Genomic DNA, 12,408 nt, shown 5'->3' on the forward strand with positions numbered 1-12,408 from the left:
TATTGAGGACAGATTTTAAGACAGCACATTAATGAAAAAGTATTTATTTTTTTTTAAAGCAATGTTTATTTGAGAGAAAATGAAGAGAAGCAAACACGGTTTAGCCGACACAGGTTTCTGATTAAATATGTGCATTAGCTGCTCTCTAATAAAAAAGCATATTAAGTCAGGGCTTGAAGGGTTTTAGAGCATCCCCTAAAACTCTGTGGCTGGTCAGAGCTTCCCGCTTAGACCAAAAATTTTCCTGTGAAACAAGAACTTTTAATTCTTTGGAATGTATATTCAAGGTTTTATTTCTAATTCTATCTTTAACAGCCATGAAATGATAAATAAATATCCAAAACCAACAGGTTTCAAGTCTTGGAGGATACTTCAGTTTTGACAAAGCCAGTACGTTACATAAGAAATATTCTGAAAAATTATTATGGACCAACTCTGTGGAACCCCCAACTCACTCGTAGCAAACTGCCACACGGCTTTTACATCATGTGCTGCAAAATCAGTGTGTTTGACAGAGCCACTAATGAGAAGGAAAAGAACATCATGCAAGGCAGCTCTGTCATTTTACTTAACCTGAGAGAACAGAAACTCATCTACTTTCTGAATACTTGCTCTTAGCCAGCATTTGGTCTTTTACTGACTTCTCTTCCGCAGCCCTTTCCCTGCCTTTATACTCCTTTGTGCTCCAGTTAAAGTTTCACTCATCCATCCATCCCTGAAGTCATTTGCTCTTACATTTTTGGTTCCAGTGAGTTTGTAGGCTCAGTCCCTAAACTAAAGGTTTAAGGGTGTTTTTGTGTATTCAACTTCCAAGTCCCTCAGAGAGACAAAATTAAAACAAAATTCAATTCAAGTACTATGTATTTTTCTTTTTAAGGTGTAAAAGTACAGTCTCCTCAAGCACATGGAAATTGGTAGGAAGCTGATCTGAGCCCATACTGTAATGGAGAAATAACATAATGCACATTCATACAAAAATATTTACCTCATTCATATTTCAAATCATCTCTGCAAACACTAAAAGATCCAAGTCTTACATAGATTCTCATTTTCTTTAAAACCCAAGTAATCTCCTTGTCTTGTGACAGATGAGCTTTGAAAAAAAGTCACAGAAAAAAACTCTTCCCTATTTGCTGGTAGTTTCTTCCCTCTGCTCCCACCTCCAGTGCCCTGGGCCCCATTTCCCACCCCTTCAGCAGGATCACTTTCTTCATACCAAGGCTCCAGCCTGGGGCGAGCAGGCCATGAGCTGGAGCTCCTCTAGCCCAGGTGGACCAAACCTCGGGGTAGCGTGTCCCTGCCCACGCAGGTGGGAGCCCCAACCAACTAATTCTTTGGTGCAGAAACTTAATTGCAAGGATATAGCCATCTACTTTTCCTCACCTCAACCAATGACTGTTTTCAGTGTTACTTTTACAAGCATTGCTCCCTTGCTATCCATCAGCCACAGATGGGACATTCCAGCAGGGCCTCCATCCCCATCCTGCTGAGTCCCCCCATCCTGCTGAGAACAACCACCCCAAAACACATGAGGACAAACCCACTACTCTTATTTGCACTGAATTAGGGCTCATACAATGTACGATTTCTTTACAAACATAGTTAGCCACAGGAGAGCCTGACTGCCAGTTCAAAGATGTGTCTGAATCTCAAAACAGTCTGTACTCTGCATCCAGACTCCTGGATTTCATTGCTTCCCCATCAGCAACAACTGCTGGTTTAGTCAGCACATTCCTGATGGTGACAAGGAGATTAAAAGAAAGTGTCTTTGCTCAAATGAACCACAGTTCCTGTGTGACACATCTGGAAGACAGTGACACAGAGGAGGAAGGAGAAAAAGAGGGGGGAGAAGACAGAGGGAAAGGTGGCAGGGCAGGGGCCGGCAGTGGGTGTTGGGGCACCCCGTAGGCTAGGGGGTTCTGCCAGAGCTGGGCTTGGCCGCCCTGGACCCCATCCTGCCGACAGCCCCAAGGGAAGGGGTACTGCTCCAGGCTCCGCAGGAGCTCTCCGTTCAGGCACGCTGCCGCAGCTATAGCAGGAGGTTTTATACATCACTCAAGGTAAAACATCTAAATGCAAATACCAAATCTATTTTCTCAGGACCTTCTGTAGGCAGCTTTAGCAAACCACAGTGCCCTCTGCAGCCCATGACATCTTAAATTAGACCCTGCCTTTGGTCCCCTGCTTCAAGTTTAGAATACTTTTTTTTTAAAAAAGGAAAAAACCCCACGATACTAAATTGCCTGTTGGACAGGCTGTCAGTACCCACCTAAAACAGGGTGTGCCATAGAGGACACTGACTGTAGTGGTACAGCACCCACTTTAATTGGATTAATTGGGCTAAGAATAAGACAATATTAAAAGTTTCATTCTCAGAAATTCAGACCCTACATTCAGATCCAAACCAGAAATTATTTCCTGGATATTTATGACATTGGATCTTTTTTCTTTTTTTTTTTTTTTTTTAAATTGCATTCTAGTATAGCACTGTGTAGCTAAATAGTTGTATGCTATTCTCAGTTTAAAAACTGCAAATAACGTGGTATCTATCATTGGGAATGTCAATGCTGAAACTATTTAACTTACACAACACAAAATTCTTCTAAAAATTAACAGTTGTGAGGTCTGTTGACAGTGACTGCAATGGTTAGGTACATCTGAAAACCAGAGATTTCAGGCGAGCTTTGTGGGTCCTCTCCAGAGGAGGTTCTCTACCCTCTTCTCCCCTGCAGAACATCCGCTCTACAATCACCATGGCTGACATCCAACAGCAACTCCATTCAGGGAGACTGAGTGGCCTCTGGTAGGTAGAACGTGGCAACGATTATTAATCATCTCTCATAAAGTTAAAACACAGGGATTTGTTTTGGTTTTATCATTCTCAGACCGCACCTTTGATTTACTAACTTGCCAGAATTACCAGTTGAGTCACTTGGGAGGGAGTGAAAGCGAGAGGAAGGAATGGGCTCTGTTTAAATGGAAGCACAGGCTTTCTGAGAAGGTACGCAATTTAGCACCAGATAGCAAACCAAGGGCTATGCCCAAGTTGAAATGCTGTTGCCTTTCCTCTTTTTCATACATAACCCTCACTCTCACAAGAAGTCACTTCATTTGGTCGTAGGAATGTGCCCTTGGCATTGATATTCAAGTAAACTGTCAAAGATTCCAGGTGAATAGCTTAAGAGCAATCAAGTGTAGCATTTAATGCAAAGCTTTACATGGCAAGACAAGTTTATAGGGAAAAAAAAAAATCCAGCCAATCTCTCCCAAGATAAAGACTATTTTATATTACTGAAGGTAGGTCACATCCAGTAATGAGAATAATCCAAGAAAAATTTTTGGTACCACACAACCCAGCTGGCTTGTCCCATCCGAGTTAAGAATAATCCCGCATGAAAACCAACATTGAAGATTCCTGGGTACTGACAGCTCCCACCAATGCATTCACACTTTTGGTTACTCAACAAACTGGATACCTGTTGTTTCGGTTAGCAGCATAGAGAGAAATTGCTCCAATCCCGGGCACTACAAGCGGCACCGCTTCTGAGGCTCGTTCCAGTGTGGAAAAAAGAGAGGTGGCGAGAGTGCTGCCAGGTACAGTCAGCAAGAGGCAGAAGAGCGCGGATGGAGCCCATGCCATCAATAGAGCACAACCACCGAGTTTATCTGCAAGATCACAATCTCACTTCCCTTTCAGAAAGTGCCTTGTTTATTCAGTTTTTAATGGTATGGCATAAGGACTCACGTATTTTATAGATAGATACCAAATTGGTATTATCAAAATAAACAATCTGTTTTATAAACCCACTATTTACAAAAACGGTTTCTGAAGTTTTTTTGTTTTGTTTTTTTAACAAAAATTAAACTATACACCAATCTAAGTTACAGAAACAAAAATAACCTTTATAAGATCACATGTATAAAACAAGAAATGAAATGTGATTTTATTTAAGGCAATACTGGGCTACTTCACAAATCACCACCTCAAATATATACACTGCTCCACACTACTAATTTTCTATCACATTCACAACGGATTCTTTAATACCAAATATTGTTTTAAATCTCCAATGTAGCAAACTATTTTTATTCACATTTCCATTTTTATTATGGAATCATAAATGCTTTGTATCCAATTAAAAGCAATGAAAAATGTAGCTATAAGAAAACTATTATATTTATGAGTTAACTACATATGAATATCATCCATAGATACTGGATGTTAAAATTTACAAAAATGAGAGCGTGTCAGTATGTTTAACCTATGAAATGTGATCTTATCCAGCTCCTCTCCTGTAAATAAATGCTTTATGCAAAATAAACTGGATATGGCAGACCTAGCTAGTTTTAGTTCAAAAGTTCTTAATTTAAAATGACTAAAGGACAGTTTTAAAAACTTGCTCACTTAGTTACAAATTAAAATTCCGAATATAAATGTGTCATTTAATAGTTTAGACTTACAGACTGCTGGTGGCAGCAAATGATTTACAATAATAAATATATACAAAAAAATGTATCTACAAATAAAGAGGACTGTTATACATGAGCAGTGACCTGGTGAAAGATACCAATCACAGACGACTCACAAAGATTTAGTTCATGGAAAGGAGGATCGGATAGAAAGTTGAGGTTTTGATCAAGTATTTACAAAACTGAAGCAATTACTCTGTTCTTCAAGTCCCATAGGGATAAAAACAAATAAGAAATTTACATGACTCGTGTCATGTTTTTTGCTAGATTAAATCACTTCGAAATAAAAGAGCTCCACAGTTACTAGCATGCTTGATGGCTTCCTATTCAATATAAATTTTATTACAGGTCGTGGTTAAACACATTAGGTTTTCAGTATTTTGGCTCCCCTTCCTCGGTACTCAGAACAATTACTTTTGCAGCTGTAACCTCTGGATTATCCTCCCAACGTCCTTCGAGCCTTCTCAAACTGACGACAGGTTTCATTTCCTGAAGTTGCTTCAACACACGCTCAGTGCAGTCTTTAAGACTCTTGTCTAAAACTATCTTTACATTTTCAGCACACGGAAGCCGCGATGGGTTGGCAAACGGTACAAGGGTTTCAGTTTCAGAACACGACCAAGTGACATTATTACTTGCTACAGAGGTCTTCTCATTGGATTTTCGTAAGTTCGAATGGGATCCTTTTTTGGTTCCACTGCTATGGTAGTCTCTTTCAGTGTTTTTCTTTTGCTTCACAGCGGACTCTTCAAGAAATTTGAGGAATGACACTTCAAAACCCATAGGCTTAAACGAGCTCCAGTCAAAAGCTGCAGGTTGCTCTTCGGCCGTTTGAATGGCAACAGCAGTCTCTTCCTCCCTGTGCATGCTACTCACATCAACTGGCAGTACTTCCTCAGTTTTTTCGGCTCTCCTCCTCTTATTCTGAGACACATTTTTTTCTTTGTTTGCTCTTTTTAAGTTGTTGGATTTTTGCTTTTCTGAAGGGCAGGAGCTGGTCTCCTGCAAGTCACTATTTACACTGGAAGAGATTTTTGCTTGATTTTCAGCACTTGAACAATCCTCGTTAATCAGTTTAGTAATGAATAGTTCTGTCAGTTCGTCCATTTCATCCTTCTCACCTTTTTCAGTTTCCTTTTGTGGTAACGTAGATGTGCTTGAATCATTATTGCTTGCTATCAAACTCGGTTCGGGCTCTTTCACATCACATTTTTTATCAGTCTCCTCTTGCTCACAAGAGTCTTCCTTTACTTGTGAGACAGAGTGCGTTTTAGATACAATAAGAAGATTTCTGTGTTGGGAAGTAAATGCTTTGGACAGCTTGTGGCATTTATAATGCCTTATTATGTTACTTTCACTCGTAACTACCGACGAACATCCCTTTATCATACATGGATACTGAGTTATGAACCTGCTGGTACATTCTGATAAGGCATCATTTCTAGCCTTTATTGAATACACGTGCTTGCCACGTTTCAGTGAATAAGCCTTATTTTCTTGAACTTGCATTCCTTTTGCGTTTTTGTTTTCCAAGTTCACATTTTTCTTTCGTTTTGTTTTCACTGACAGCTTGTTACCTTCTTTTCCCAATCTGTTTTTCAGTCCTCTCTGTTTGGACTTTAATGGTTTCTCCTGATTTGCTTTGCTTGAAATATTTTCCTGACCTGGTGTCAGTCTCCTGGGTCTTATTAGATGATCTTTATGCTTGTCATTATGTTTGTTAAAAATATGCCTCAAGAGGTTAGACCTCGTAGCATAAATACGGTCACAGCCTTCACAGTCACACTTGAATACGCCGTCATCTTCTACTTTGTTTGGCCTTATCTTAATACCGTGATCTGCCTCAAGATGTACAACATAGTTAAGATAAGCTGTAAACGAAGACTTACACGGAGACTGATCACAAGAAAACCTTCCCGCCTCTGGCGCTGATTTCATGCTTCCAATTTGCTCTGGGGTCATGTCATGAAGCTTCATATAATGTTGTATCAAGCTGGTAACTTCCTGGAAGATGCGAGAGCAGTCACTCACCTCACACCTGAACTCTCTGACGGTGGGTTTGGTTTCCACCTCATCGCGTTCCTCTTTGCCTGGCTCATTCTCCTCCTCCACTTCGGCAGAGAAGGCAGGGAGGTCAGATTTGTGCACAGCTTGGTAATGAAGGATTAGGTTTTGTTGTATCGTAAAAGCCGCAAAGCAGCCCTGATGGACACACCGGTATGGTCTATAAGGGCTGTATCTAGTGGGAAACTCCAGAGATTTTGTTACGGGCTTCCTACGTTTTTTCTCCTCTTTTTCCTTCCTGTACTTCCTAACCTTGCGTACTTTGGGTTGTGCCTCTGTACTACCACAAGAGGCTGCATTATGCTGCTCCGGTGGAACAGAAACCACTTGGGGAGGTTTTTCCAGTCTTTCAGGAATATTATTTTCTGGCAGAAGGTTTTCCAAGACTTTTACAGGCTCTACAACTTCCTTTATCTGAGCTTCTTTGACCAATGGAGCTGCAGTTTTGTTTTCTATTATTAGCGTCTGCAAAGTTTTTATTTCAACAGGTCGTGGGGCTGTGTTTACAGTTTCATTTTGAGATCTTCTGCCATAAGGCCTTTTAATTTTTAATTTTACCATCTCCTCAGTTGTAAAATGATGTACAAGCTGACAGTGTGCTCGAAGATTAGAGTTTCTTGTGAATGTTTTTGGACAGGTAGCTACAACACATTTGAACGGAGCATACTTCAGTTGATGTTTCTTAATTTCTAGTATCATTTCTGCACTGTACTGATGAACCTTGCCATAGTGTTTAAATAATGCATCTTTTGTCATAGCACTATAATTGCAGCCTGGGTCCTGACATACAAAAGGCTTATTTACTTTATCACTAAACTGAATGTTACTTGCCTCTGAAGATATCTGGACTAGAGGTTTAGTTTCAGTTGTTACAACAGGAACTGCTGGTGCTAGCGTATCTACCGGAGGACACTGGGAAACAGTCTCAGAGACCTGAATGGGTGAATCATCTTCCAGTTTCAGTTTTTGCAAGGCCTCCAAAATTTCCAGTATCTGAGTATCATCCTTTTGAGGTGTCTCAGGCTGAGCAGAGCTACACTTTGCAGTGGTGACATTCCCTGTGTGCACAGAAAACTGTGTGGGAGTGGGTAGCTTTGCACTATGTGCAGAATTTCCCGAAGAAGCCTGTGCATTATTTACTTGTGAGTTCTGTCCAGAAGCAGCAACGGTATCTTGAATTTCAGTTTTCACCTCAAGTATCTGTGAATTCATAGCAGATTTAATTATTTCCAGGGTTTTTTCAAAGTTCTGCATAACATTGTCTTCTGAAATCTGTTCCTCCGAATTTGCTTGCACACAAGCATTTACAGCCATCATTTGAGAATCCCCATTTTCGGTTTTTACTGTTAAAGGGGGTAATGCATGAGCCTCGAGATTTGTTTTGAAATTCTCTTTGATACTGGCCACGAATAACTGATTGTCAACATTATTGAGTTTCTGTGTGAGATTTTCCACTACTGCTTGAGAGCCACAATTTGCCAGCAAGTTGGACTGAAAACCTTCTCCCTGTATTTGCGCATTTCCTTCATTGCTTTTGGTTAGAAGTCCTATTGTTGTTGTATTATTTACTTCTACTTTCTGCAATGCATTTGGCACAAGCAAGGGCGTAGTTGCTTTTCTCTTCCTCTTTGAAGCACTGGTTCCCTTCTTATTCAAGTTGTTCGATCCTGAATTCTTGGGACTACTTATAACTGAAACTCGTGAACTGTTCCCTGCAAAGTTTTGCGCTGCTGCAACAGTATTAGAAAACGAGCTAGGGCATAAGCCATTTTCAATAGTCTTTAGCATTAAGTCCTCTGTTGCAAAAACAGGCAAACTCTTGCATTCATTTATTGGAGGAATTTTGGCATTGAGGGTCCTGTTTTGGTCTGTTAGCAGGGTACTGGGGTTACAGACTGGCTGCAGCAGAGGGGACGCGGTTGAGCTGGGGAGAACAGCTGCATTTATCTGAGTCGTACCAGTGACGACACTTGTTGTAACTATGTGTGGAAGTACTTCTGTGTTATCAAAGGTACTTGGGATGCCTGCAGTTTCCAAGGCTTGTTTCATAATTTGATTTCCTTCCTCATTCCCACCACTATTAAAGTTAGCCACATTGACTCGTGGAAACACAGTCTGCAGTAAGGCTGTGGAACGATTTTCAGCTGCAAGTAACTGGAGGAAAGATGGATCTTTAAAACACACCTCTGGATTGAAGGCAGACTCCTGGGGTTGCTGCAAGTTTAATGAATTTGATGAAAGAATCATACTGGCAAGCAAAGACTGTCCATTAGCCTGCAGAGCTTCTTGAGAAATTTCTGATCCTTCAAGAGGCTTACAGTAAGACCTCTTAGATAGGTGACCACCAAGTGATCTAGGATTAGTGAAAACTCTGAAACATCTGCTACAGATAAATTTACCATCCCTAATTATTGCTGGCCACTTTGCCCGCTTGTTATGTTTTGGTTTCCTTTCTTTCCCATTTGGGCCCCTGCCACGATCTTTTTTCCCCTTTTCTGAAGCTGGATGTTGAGAACTAGTTTCATTGAAGCTGTTTTCATTACTCAATCGTGAGGGAAATATTTGATCAACAGTTTCTTCTTTTGGAAAAGGAGAACTAGTATTTCCTTCTAGTTGTGACGAGAAGTTATTTGTGTTATTTTCCAGTTGTGAGAAGACTGAATTTGGAGGATTCTCTGCTGACGAAGGAAAGAGAGACATTGGACCGTTTTCTGCAGGCAAAGGAAGAAAAGGATCTGAACCACCATCAATATTCAGAGGCATAACTGTTTTTGCTAGATCATCCAACTGGGAAGGTAAAGTTGCACCAGACAGATTTTCCATTTGTGAACATAAAACACTCTCAGGCTCACTTTTAATACGAGTAGACAAACTTGGATTTATAACACTTTCCACTATAGGCAACATAGGATTGGACAAATTTTCTAGGTGGGTTGGAAAAAGCGTACTTGAGACATGTTGCACTTGACTGGAACAGGTGGGATTCACATTAGGTTTGTTCTGTGTAGTAAAAGCAGCACCACTGGGATTGCCCACTTGCGACGGCATAAGATATACAATTTTCCCATCGTTCGGCACATTTTGCAGATTGCTGGATTTTCGTGGTTTCTTATTTTTACGCTGCATTTTAAAAGCAGCATATTGGTCAGGGTGTGCTGCTTTCATATGTTTGCCAATGCTCTGTGATGAGTTGTACGTTCGAGTACACCCCTCAACCTGACAATTAAATTTCTGAATTGGGGCTGCTGGTGACACAGCTGAAACTAAAGAGCTATTTATGTTAGGCTGTGAAGGAATAAATGTAATACTTTCTAAAGTTTTTAAAGGCAGGTTATATAGATTAGCTGCAGCCTTAATACTGTCTTCAATTTCAAGTTTGGAAATGGGTACACTGTTCCGATACACTGCCTGATTCTGCACGCTGAATGGATTTACAATGCTCACTTGTCTTTCTAAGCTTTTTGATTCAAGGGCTTCTGGTTTTAGTGTGTCTGAGGTCACAGAAATATTTTGAATATTCTGAGTCTGATTGAGACAGTCTTCTTCCTTTCTCTCTTGGAAAACTGGAAGACAAGAGTCAACCGATGAGCACAACTGCTGGGCTCCAGGTTTAGTGGTATCTACATTACTGGCAGTAGCAGCCAATTTACCTCTTTTTACAAAGTTATCTCGGATCTTCTGGTTAACAGCAGTCACCTTAATGCTGCTTGCTGGAATTGCCAATTCTGTCTTCACTGAACCTGTAGGAGACTGCTCCAAACCAGCATTAGGCAAGGAATCGCTTTGCTGCAGTATAGTTGCTGATGCATTTACACTTTCATTCCTTACTGGTTCTGCTTTGATTTGATTCCAGACAACGTTTTCTCCTTCGGTAAAACTACTATGGTTGTCAGCCAGAGATGTCAATTCCTCTTTAACAGCAACTCCATCAGTATTTTCATTAGGTTTAGAAGGTTGAGTAAGATCAGGCTGATTAGTCTGGCCTTCAGGCTGTTGCACTTTTTCAGGTGGCTTGTTGTGATCCTCAACGTGCTTTTCCAGTTCATTCTGAGAACGGTATACCTTTCCACAGCCTGTGACTTTGCAGGTATAGGTATTATAGTGTTGTGCTTCGTGATCATAGAGTAAATAGGCTTCAGAAAACACTCTGCCACATTTAGGAAACATACACTTTGCTCTGAAGACTTGATGCTCTTTCCTATGAGTCAGCAGCTCAGCATAACTGTTAAAACCAGCCTTACATTTCATCTGTATGCAGATATAAGGCTTGCTGCCACAGTGCATTTGTAAGTGATCATTCAGGTGAGTAACACTTACAAAATGTCGTCTACAGTACTGACAAATCACTTTTTTGCTTTGCATTTCAAGAAAACGTTTAGCTTCTTCATTATCTTTATGCCCCTTTGCGTGTGCTATTAGATTTTTAAAATATTTAAAGCCTTTTTTACAAAATGTTACAGGGCAGGTGAATTCATTAACAGGAAGTGGCTTTTGAACTGGCACTATCTCTGGTATGTAAGGTTTATCTTTGTCATCGTTTTCATCATCTGACCCATCGTTATCATTGAACACAATGAAGTCTGTTGAATAGAGGCTGTTCTTCTTAATGGGTCGCTGCTCCTGTTTGGATACAGAATCAGTTTTCTGATTCTCATTGGCAGTTGCTATTTTAGGAGGTCTTCCCAGTCTTCTCAGTGGTTTCATAGCAGCCAATCTCTCTTTACTGGAATTTTTAACATGCAAAGTTACATGGGGAACAAAGTTTTCCTTAGAATTAAAATTTTGGGCACAAATAGGGCAACTGTAAATTCCATCTTTATAATGTTTTTGTGCATGCCTAACTATTCTATGGCCTAGGAATTCTTTGTCACATAACACACAATACTGCATATAAGCTTGCCAGTTCCTAAATCTAGCTGATATGAACCCCCTCTCTCTGAGTTTTTTAATTTCTCTCTTTTTCTGTTTTTCATCTCTGATACCCTTAAGAAGGCTTGAAGCTTCATCAAAAGTGCCAGCAAGCCCATTCACAGAAGTTTCTTTAGTCTCTTCTTGGCAACCCTCAACCTTCTCATAAACTTCACTATCGTTTAGTTCGTCTATTGATGACACAATGGATGCCTCCTCTCCCATAAGTGCCAGACACTGACGCTTGAGAGTTTTCCAGTCCCAGAATTCTGGATCAAAAGGCCACTGAGTTTTCAGTACAAGTAAGAGCTCACAGCGCAAAGAATTTGGTATTGGAAGATTTTCTTCATCATACTTCTGGTCAGGCTGATTATATAGCATTTCAACAGCGTAATACGCATCCACAGTGGGTTCAAGAAGAAATTCACTCAGCTGACAAGCACGTTTAACCTCCAAATCATCTGGAAGCAAGCAGGAGATAGTCTTGCAAATAGATATCTTGACATCTGTATTTTCACTGGATTCCAAGCGCAATGCTTTCACACACAGTTCAATGCAGGTTGCAAGTCCAGCACCATCAATCTGTAAAGCAAGACTAATTTTAGTAAGTCATCTTATCATAACTCTTTCTACATTTATAAATAAAAGGTATCATTATACAACCCTAAGTGTCAGAAAAAATGCACCTGGAGTTTATAATACTTTTTACTTTAAGAAACACAGTGGTTTGTCTTTAGATGCTATTCCTTAAGTTGCATGATTTATCTTCATGCTACTAAAAAAATGTGAAAATTTAGATACAACTAAAGCCCCAATTAATTGTATGTTCTGTCTAGTTTGAGGACTTTAGGACTGTATGTTAGAGGTGTTTGGTTTATATTAGAGCAATATTGAGCCTTTTCCATGAACCGTGCCAGTTGTCACAGTTATTTGACATGAGCTTCTATGGAGCACTAAGTTAACACT

The 12,408-nt window shown here is 40.2% G+C and overlaps 1 protein-coding gene across 1 annotated transcript in view; it reads right to left on the bottom strand.

The window, feature by feature from the left end:
* Window positions 1-3,718: 3,718 nt before the first annotated feature.
* Window positions 3,719-12,408, bottom strand: part of ZNF292 (zinc finger protein 292) — a 54,244-nt gene continuing 45,554 nt past the window's right edge. The window contains exon 8 of the mRNA XM_082480517.1: window positions 3,719-12,024. Coding sequence (XP_082336643.1) covers window positions 4,843-12,024 — 7,182 coding nt within the window. The 3' untranslated portion in view covers window positions 3,719-4,842. The remainder of the gene's footprint in view (window positions 12,025-12,408) is intronic.

Source organism: Vanellus vanellus, assembly GCF_965231255.1.
Source record: "Vanellus vanellus genome assembly, chromosome: 3".
Taxonomy (NCBI): Eukaryota; Metazoa; Chordata; class Aves; order Charadriiformes; family Charadriidae; genus Vanellus; species Vanellus vanellus.